This window comes from Bombus fervidus, chromosome 2 (assembly GCF_041682495.2).
Source record: "Bombus fervidus isolate BK054 chromosome 2, iyBomFerv1, whole genome shotgun sequence".
NCBI classification, from domain to species: Eukaryota; Metazoa; Arthropoda; class Insecta; order Hymenoptera; family Apidae; genus Bombus; species Bombus fervidus.
Window position 1 is genome coordinate 19,081,164 of NC_091518.1, and position 9,441 is coordinate 19,090,604.

The 9,441-nt window shown below is 36.8% G+C and overlaps 1 protein-coding gene across 1 annotated transcript in view; it reads right to left on the reverse strand.

The window, feature by feature from the left end:
• Positions 1 to 3,801, reverse strand: part of Mesr6 (misexpression suppressor of ras 6) — a 470,406-nt gene extending 466,605 nt beyond the window's left edge. Inside the window, exon 1 of the mRNA XM_072022516.1 lies at positions 3,749 to 3,801. Coding sequence (XP_071878617.1) covers positions 3,749 to 3,786 — 38 coding nt within the window. The 5' untranslated portion in view covers positions 3,787 to 3,801. The remainder of the gene's footprint in view (positions 1 to 3,748) is intronic.
• Positions 3,802 to 9,441: the final 5,640 nt, after the last annotated feature.

Genomic DNA, 9,441 nt, shown 5'->3' on the forward strand with positions numbered 1-9,441 from the left:
ATTCATATTTTTATGAACAGAACCGAAGAATAGAATTTAAGTACGGATTTATAAAGAGCGTTTCAGTTTGGATATTTTATATGTCTCTGTATATTATCTGCAGTTTTCACGTTTCTGTACATTTGGATTTCCTGTAAATATATATATATTCACAGCCCGGTGGTTACCAGTAAGAAGAAGGTTCCATTTTTTCTGTTTATACATAAATATTTTACTATGTAGACATATATTGTAATATGGTATGGCAGTATGCAATTAGATCAAGGCACAGTTATGATTGTAATTAGAAAATCGTGCTAGAGAAGGAAAGTGAATTCTAAAGTCGTCAGAACCACGTTTTTTCACGTATGTTCACAGTAAAACGTATGCCTCATACAATTGTATAATTTTTCAGACAGAGAAGTGTCACTTATATGTATATATTAGTATACATTCTGTATATTCTACTTTTACATGTATCTTATATTTCGTTTAGCATTTTGGCACAAAACAGCGTTTTGATTTCGTAACAAAATATCGGTCTACAATTATATCACAGAAAGGATCATAAAACTGACAATTATCTTACTTAAGTGATAATCTTTTTCAAAACTTAACATTCTAGAACAACTGTGCTGTGTGAACATAATGATACCATCAATGATGCGTCGAAAACATAAATAAAGTTAATTCGTTTGGAGAAACGTCCCAAAGCAACAGGTAAATAAATAAATATCAAATATTTTTCGCGAGATTTAAATAACAATTCCTTTCAATATTTAACACTGAAAAATAAATCTGCTGTATTTACTTATTGATACTACCAAGTGTGCATCGAAAACAAAAACGAATCTAATTCGTTTGAAGAGACATCTGCTATATTAAACAAAAGTCGAATACTTTGCTTAAACGACGATTTCTTTCAAATTTTACGCTCGAGAATAACTATATCTAGTTACACATTCGCTTCATCGACTATTCATCAAAAATACAAATGCTGAATTGCTTCGTTTAGTTAAACATTACTATCTTGCGTGCATAACTGTACGTAAGTTACAGGTATACAATAAACGTGTATAAGCAAAAGGAATGCGTGGGCCCTAGCAGAAATAAATGTTGTAGCGCGATGTGTCGCTCGTTGTTAACCTATCATGCAGTTAAGTTGAGAAATTAATACCAGGCACCGTTGAAGGATGATTGACGTGCGCCGCAATTCCTCCTGAACGTACGATAATGTAATGCAACACCGTGCAAACAAGATAGGGTACCATTAGCTAGGAGAAACATTACAAACAATTGCAACATCCCTTCGATACAGAATTTACCCGACAGCCGCGCTATTATTTGACTAAAACGCAAACGTTCCATCGGGGAACCGTAAATGCAATCACGTTTTTGCTGTTTCATAGACATTTACCTGGTTTGCCAACACCGCGTACATCGAACTGGCGGAGATGAAAATTCGTTTAACAACGAAATCGTGTACAGAATGGAGTAACGATCCAGCCAGTGAACGTGTACTGTTCGTTTAAGTAACAGAATGTACCGTGTTTACTTTATTAAAAATTCCCGTCTAACACGACCAATCTACTTTACCCCGCTCTTTTCACAAATTTAAGAATTACGTTATTACGTAATAATATAATAATAATAACTCTAGACATTCTCTTCTGAACATTCGCTTACGGTCAATCAAAAAAGTTTACGTACATTTGACTTGTCACGGAATCCTGTACATTTAAATATCAGTATAGAATGATTTATATTAATGTATTTTAAGAATGAATTCACAAAATATAAAACATTTAATTCAGAGGAATATTCGAAGTTACAGCAGAGATTACAAAACATTTGAGTCTATTAATGTCTAATAAGATGTTACATATGATGTTAAAATTCAGCTCTTTTATAATTTCATGGAAATATAACAGGCTTACGTACACTTTTGTGAAATTTAATTTTATACTTCTTTTACTTCTTCTTTCAAGTATGTATAATAAATTGCGTTAATCTTTAAATATATATCTAATTTCAAGTAGTCCTGTTGTGCTCCTTAAATACGTGTACGTCAATCTCACTGTCGTTTCAATGACATAAAATTGAAATATAAAAATATACGTATTAATAAGAATTCTTCCACTTTATTTGCGAGCCTAGGAATCTTTTTAGCAGCGGAAAAAAATACGACTGAGTTGAAAATAATTCGAAGAATGTAACAGGATTAATACAATATTTGATACCAAAATATTACTAGGCCTAACGTTTTTGTTATATTTCAAATTTAAGGAGTGTAGGCTTTTACGACTGACTGTATATCCAAACTTCTATCCTGTCTACCCACATCCTCCAACACAATAAAATTCCATGGCGTTAATCGAGACGATCTAGCCGCGATCAAGAAACGTTATTCATCTGCCAAGCTGCACCTAACGAGGCGCCGGTGTCGCGAATATTTCAACGAAAGAATCGCGGATTAACCTTTGCCAACCGATAAATTGAATCCCCATTAATAGCTATAGAAGCGACCGTGATATATTCAACTAATAGACGGGTCAGAATCTCTCGGCGAGCCAGATACGATCTTATGTTAGAAACGCGTGTAACTTCCTTCTTTCTTCTCCATTCTATTATCTTGATTTCCCTTCATCGAGCGATCACCTCTTCACGAATAGAGCCATTACAAGATGCTTAATAGATAGGCCAAACACGTAGAATAAATTCAGGAAGCTTACCGAAGAGCGAGAACACCTCCATAGAAAGGATTCGATGCGTTACTTCACGAGTTTGAAGATCTATGGATTGTTCATGTCGCCATGGTGATTAAATTATTCAATTTTTAATATCTTTTTTAAAAAGTTTATTGCGTTTTGATTGATATATATTTCTACTGTATATTTGGTAATATTCAGAAAGAGTTATATATGGATTTTTGTTAAATAATGAAATGATTTATTGCTGGAAATTAAATGCAGCAACCGAAGAAAAAGATGAAAAATTGATAGATCAAAGAAAAGTAGTTTTTAAACGAGATAACGTTCGATCTCACATATGGATGAATAACCAGAAAAGATTGGTAAATCTCTGTTGAAATGTTCAATCTTATTCATTTAATTCACGAGAGAATTGTTTATCATTTATTAATTATCATTTGTTCCACTTTTTATAAAACTATTTAAACGATTACAAAGTGCACGCGTTTTACAGAGATTTGCAAAAGCTACTTGAAATGATATGGTGTTATAAAATATAAAAAATATTTATAAAAAATATTTATAAAAAATATTTCACGAATCTAGCCGGTAAATAGCAAAAGAATGTGAACGAAATAAATATTCAGCACATTATTCAATGAAATTCTAACCTTACGTAAACGCACTGCCTTGTAATTATTCTTCGATTTCACTACAAACTTTCCAAACGATTCGATCTTTTGCTTCTGAAGAAATTTCTGACAAAATATTTTACTTATATGAAATATTGAGAGTAAAAGTGATATATATTCAACAATATTCAACAAACTGAGCAATTTTCTGTCTAAACTACATGTAAACACGAAATATCCAATACACAAATATCCAGTGAATTTCGTTATATTATCTGACTCTAATTTTAAAAAAGAAGAATCCTTGCATTCTTGTATTATCAATACGACACGTTGCAATATATTAAATTAAATTATTATAAATTAAAAATAAATATACCTTAACCTAAGTACATAGTTCTACTCCCAATATGCCATAATTCATTAGTTTATTATTTTGTTACATACCAAGACGCCTTTAACCGGACCTTCCGTAGAATTTTCATAATACCTGTTTTCTATATTCGTTCTTGCGATTTCCAGAACCAATTAACTTTATGATGAATAATGTCAAATAAATAACTAACCAGGGCGGGCAACATCATTGCAAGCTATTATGGCGCGTTGGATGCGCGCGCATGTGTGTCCATGCTCGCTATATAGCTTGCTAGCACCGTTACCAGTGCACCGCGATTTATGCGCATAATTACGCCACGGTAATGGTTTAGATTACACCACTTATTGCGCGATTAATAACGCCGTCGCGTTAGCGCGCCGCGGGCTGTGATTTTGCTTGGCCGTCTCGAACATCCCCAGTTTTTCTTCACGGCGCCACTGAAAAATCTATGAGGAATCTTTGAGAAAACAAATGATGTTTAGAGGTTAGAAGTTTACAGGTTACTTTTATAGAATAAATTTGATAATTTGAACAGTGGATATTTTCTAAGGGACATGTACAGAATTATAGATATTATTTGTAGATACGATTCTAGTTAAGATTTATGAATATCCTAGTCGAAAAATTCATTCTATGTTACATTTTGTTTTTACGTTATCAACGATTCTTATATTTATCGAGCAACAGTCTGAGAGTTCTTTAGGAATAGTTCTTAGGATCCACTTTCGAAAACGGTAATTTTTCAATATGACCGCAAAAATGTGATACTATGGAAATTAGACATATAAAATCTGATAAAAAGACGCTTCATCGGAAAATAAAAATATGTTTAAATACTTTACGTAGCCACTTTATAATAATTATTAGTTTTAATTTATACGTGACCGTGTAAAGTCATTCTTGCATATACGTAATTAAAGGAACGTACATTAAATACAAAATTCTTGAAAGTTCTGACTAATGATCTCTTTCATACGAATATATCTCTTAATGTAGGTAGGCACTTCACTATCTTAACGTTTAAGATATGGAGCTGTTAGGAAGTCTTTAGTGATGAATCCACTAGCAGGCAGCTGGTAAAACGCACCGTCCCGTCTCCTGCCTTTTCTTTGTTTCGTTTCATAATGTATTTTGAACATTTCCGTTGTCTGTATAGTACGACGTTGACTTACTCGGCTCGTAATTACAGTTATTCTTATTTCGTGATCCTTACGTTATCTTAACCTACATATCCTCCACGAAAGTACTTGCTACTTAAATTACGATATATTTTATCGCTGTTTCTCTCTAGCCGCTAGAGTACTTTTTAAAATTTTTGACACGCCCTAAATTTATTTCTTCGAATTTATCAACCGAATCTGTGTAAATATCTAGCCTTATATGAATCATATAGGTTCTCATAAAAATCCTAAAAATTAGTCAAAATCTTCCAATTATCTTCGTTTGTCAAACCATTGACAATCCAAAACTAAATCATCAAAGAATTAATCTCTGTTTCCAAGAACAAATCGTCCCTTGTCCCATCGCCACCTTCGATCATAACGCAGCAAGACTAACTATCTTCGGTGAGCAACATTGTAGCGGTGCGATGAGGGTTGGACAGCGCCCTTTAAAGGCAGCGCTCTTTCTTGCGCAGAAATTTATCGTCGGTTAGCTGGTCAGGTGCAGAAACGACGCGGCGCCGTGCTTGGTTCAGGGCGTAGGTAGCTTCCTCAGCCTCGGACACACGTACACGGTACTCCGTACATACAGTCTGTTGAAAACAAAACTGTCTCCCTCCCTCGCGATCTTTTCTTCTCCGTTCCATCCTCTTCCTGCCTATTTCGCTGTGCTCCCTTCTCCCTTTTTCTCACTGGTTCCCGGCCATCTGCAGTTGCTACACGTGTGCATTATACGCGTGATGCACCGCGAGAAGGTGGAGAGAAAGGGAGAACAGGATCGTATCTCATCTGCTTCCCTTCTGGCCCTCTTCTCCGTTCCATAGATATCGCTCTCATACATTTTCATTCGGTCTTAGCGCTCGTGGGAGGAAGAGAAACGATCGAAACAAGACGAACACAGAGACAGAGCGAAGGGAGGAAGAACACAAAAGTTCTGTCCAAGAACAGAGGACGAAGAGAAGAGAACCAAAGTGGAGTCAGGGGGGTGAGAACAGCTCAGCGAGAACGTCTCTACGAGTTTCTCCTAATAAGGGGCTCGTCTTATCGCCGCCACTAATCGACCTGGCCTTACTGGGACACGAAATAGACTCTCCGAAACCTGGTCGCCGCTTTTCCCCGCCGTACAATTTGTTATTTGCCTGGAAACGGATGGTCGTGGGTATCGCGTCGCGGCTGTGATCGGGGACGAATCGTGCCGTAAGGCTTGAATGGGATACTGCCCACTTGGTTCGACGTAGAAGGACAATGACGAGGTGTGTGGTAGAAAGTGACTATGGCAAATTGCCCAGAGAAATTGGCTGGTAAGTTGGTTGTAGTGTTAGCAAGTTTGAGATGGGGGGATACGAGTGAGAAAGTTCGAGAATTTAGCGATGAAAGTTGGGGGATTAGGTAGGTAAGTGTTACGATAAGCGGCTATGATAGCAGAGGTTTAGAGAATGCGTAAGGGAAAGTATAGAGGAACCACTGTATAATAGGAAAATGGATAAATTCATTTAAATTGTGTATAATATTATGTATAATATTTAATAGTTTGAGGAAAAGTACGAGAACTATTATCAATGGCTACTAACGTAGTGATGTATTAATTATTAATATTATTAATATCGTCTATAATGTTCGAGAGGTTTAAAGAATGCAGAAGCAAACACGGAAAACTTTATAATCTAACTATTCAGTATCATCAATTTTCTTAATTTGATGATAATTCTAATCCCTCTGAATGAGCTACTTTAATAATTCTCATTTTTTTCTAGAAACATATACAACGAGCATATACAAGTTATAGATTGTAGACTTCTGTTTTTTTCACAGTTTTATAATTTTGCAAGTCACAAGCAAAAACCACTAATGTCTATTCTCCAAAAAGTTGAATTCACGGAGATAAGATCAATTACTAGGATAATCTTCCGACATGTAATTATTAAAATATATTTCTAAAACTTGTTTTGTTATCCACTTTGTTGTTATTGTGCAAAGGAATTTATTAGTATATCTCTAAATAATTGAAAAACACATATTCATACTCTGAACATGTTTTATACAACATGTAAGTATTTACTTACACTTGTCACACTTATTAATCGTAGCGTGCAATGCACTATTACCAAGGTCTCTTCACGCAGCAATCTACGTACTCATAGTTAGGTCTATCAACTCGCATGAAGCATATCTACAAACACTCCAGAAACTGGCGACACATATTCGAAAAAAACGAAGACGACACTGAAACCAAACTGCAACGACCAAGTAGAAATAAACGAAACTTAAAAAGCAATCAGAAGAAGGTACAACGATATAACGTTGAAGTAAATCTCAGTGCACATTAATAGTACGCTGCTCATTGCAGCCACGTAGGCTTGTTATAACTGATTTATGTTTAATATAATTGCGCCAATATTCTGAGAACTTGTCAGCTATACCAAAAAGTGTCGAGTGATGAATGATGCTCGACGCTGCCCGCTACACATAGCCCCCTACCAGCAAGAAGACGATGACGACTAACCGAGAGAAGCATATTGAGAAAAGTAGTTAGAGAAGAACAGAGAAAAGTGAGAGAGGGCTCAAGAGGATCGGAAGGCCCGTTGAGGCAGAGTTTCAAGCTTCTCGCGTCAATGTTACATCGCATGACGTCGAAGACTTCACGACGTTGATGGTCGAATGGTTCGTCAACAGAGAGAAGATAGCAACTTCTGACCCAAGCTATATGGTAGGCTGGCTCGTGCACAACTAGCTAGGCGTAATCGTAATAAATCACGAGCGACGATAGTCGGTCAGCTTTTCTGCAAACATTCTTATCAGAACGGTTGCTTGTACGAGCAGCCATCTAGAGGCACGAGCAGTTCGGCAGCGTCGCGACTGTCTGTCGACATCAAAAGCCAGTCTTGAACGGGCCCGACGAGTCCGTCCAGCGCGCGTCAACGATGATAAATTGCTGGCCTAGCTCGAACCTCTGTGTGATCTACACAGAGGCATCGGCGCCCCGGCGCCACTCTCGTTTCTACAACCCCAGGATCTTGCCTCGAGTGGGAAATTCAAGAACCATCGCGTAATGCTCCGTTTCTTTCACTCGTTTCGCGTACCGGTTCCACGAGATACGAATCTCGTGCTGCGATCGTGAATCGTTAGCGTTTCCACGAAAGCATCGAATAAATTGTCACGGTGAAACCGAGCCGCTGCCTGGCTTGATCTATCGCTCGTAGAAACTTTTCCAGCGGCTACGTGTGGTACGTTGAGTAGGTTTTTCTCGCGCCACAATTGACAACACACGCGTCGCCTAGCCTCTACTCTCGCTAGACCTCCTGCATTCATGGCGTGTTAAATTCAACTTTATGATCGTCTATGCGTCACTTCTCGCGCGGTTGGCTAAGCTTTTCTTCGTGTAAACAAACGTGATGCAAGGGTTCGAGAGTTGAGCAGGCCTCAACAAAGACTACTTTTCTGAACCTCGCGTGTGTCGGTCTCGGTGCAACTCGCGGCGATGACATCAGGGGTCACGCGGTTACTTGACCCGCGGCTGTTTTCCATAATATGGTCAATTAGCGCATGTCGGCCCAGCGTCGAGTGGACATTCTGTCTTTCGTACGGGTTTCTATGGGAATGAATTTATCACGGAATTGTGTGGTTCTTAATTTGTTCTTTATTGGGTCGTGTTTGCTAGTATACGTACGTTAATCATTCTGATAGTTTATTACAGGGAGATTATTATTGCTAGGAATAAATAATATTTATTGATATTTATGAGCTATTTGAAAAACAAACAGAACGGTATTTCCTGCAAATTTTGTATCTTTTGCATTGGAATGCGTGGTTAGTGCTTAGTTTCTGAGAAATAAAGAAAATATACATGTTCGTAATGAACGTATCCATCATAGGTGTCACCAACCGTGTATCTAATGATCGATACGTATACACCATCGATTCTCATTAAAACACTTTCGAGCTGAAAGAAAGATCTTTACGAGCAAAGGACTTTGCTTGTGTACAAATTTTTAGCAACCTCATCTAATTAAGTATGGATGTTTTAACATCAACGAAGTTGAACAACTCGGCTCCTGTGTCACTCATACAATTAATGTCTCTTTCGACTTCAAACGAGTATACGATTTATAATGATATCTTGTAAGCAAAATGTTGAATATTCGTTTGTTTCTTTTCAATGCAAATTTGACATTTCAGTATAAGAAGATTTTCAATTTATATCGAATTGGTTTACAAGCATTGCATACTTCGTATGCAATTGACATCCATGTACAAATTGCAATATGGAAATTCCTGTATGTATTTCCTTCATAACTCATAGCTCGTAGGCGTATGCCGATAAGGTTAGAAAATGTTCTTTTTCAACTCATATTTATACATTAAGATAAGCTATATTTTAACTCCATTGCAACTCTCGAATTTTCATATTTCAACCTTGTTACACAATAAAAAAGCTATGATATTCGAAACACATATCCGGACAAAAATATAGCCGTTTGTGCACACTCGTATCTATCTCTACAACCACAATCCATATCGCGAAGAATTTGAACACGAACGTGAATGTATTGTAATGTTACAAATTAAATCATGATATATAAACATGGCGTTACGTAAAGTATGAT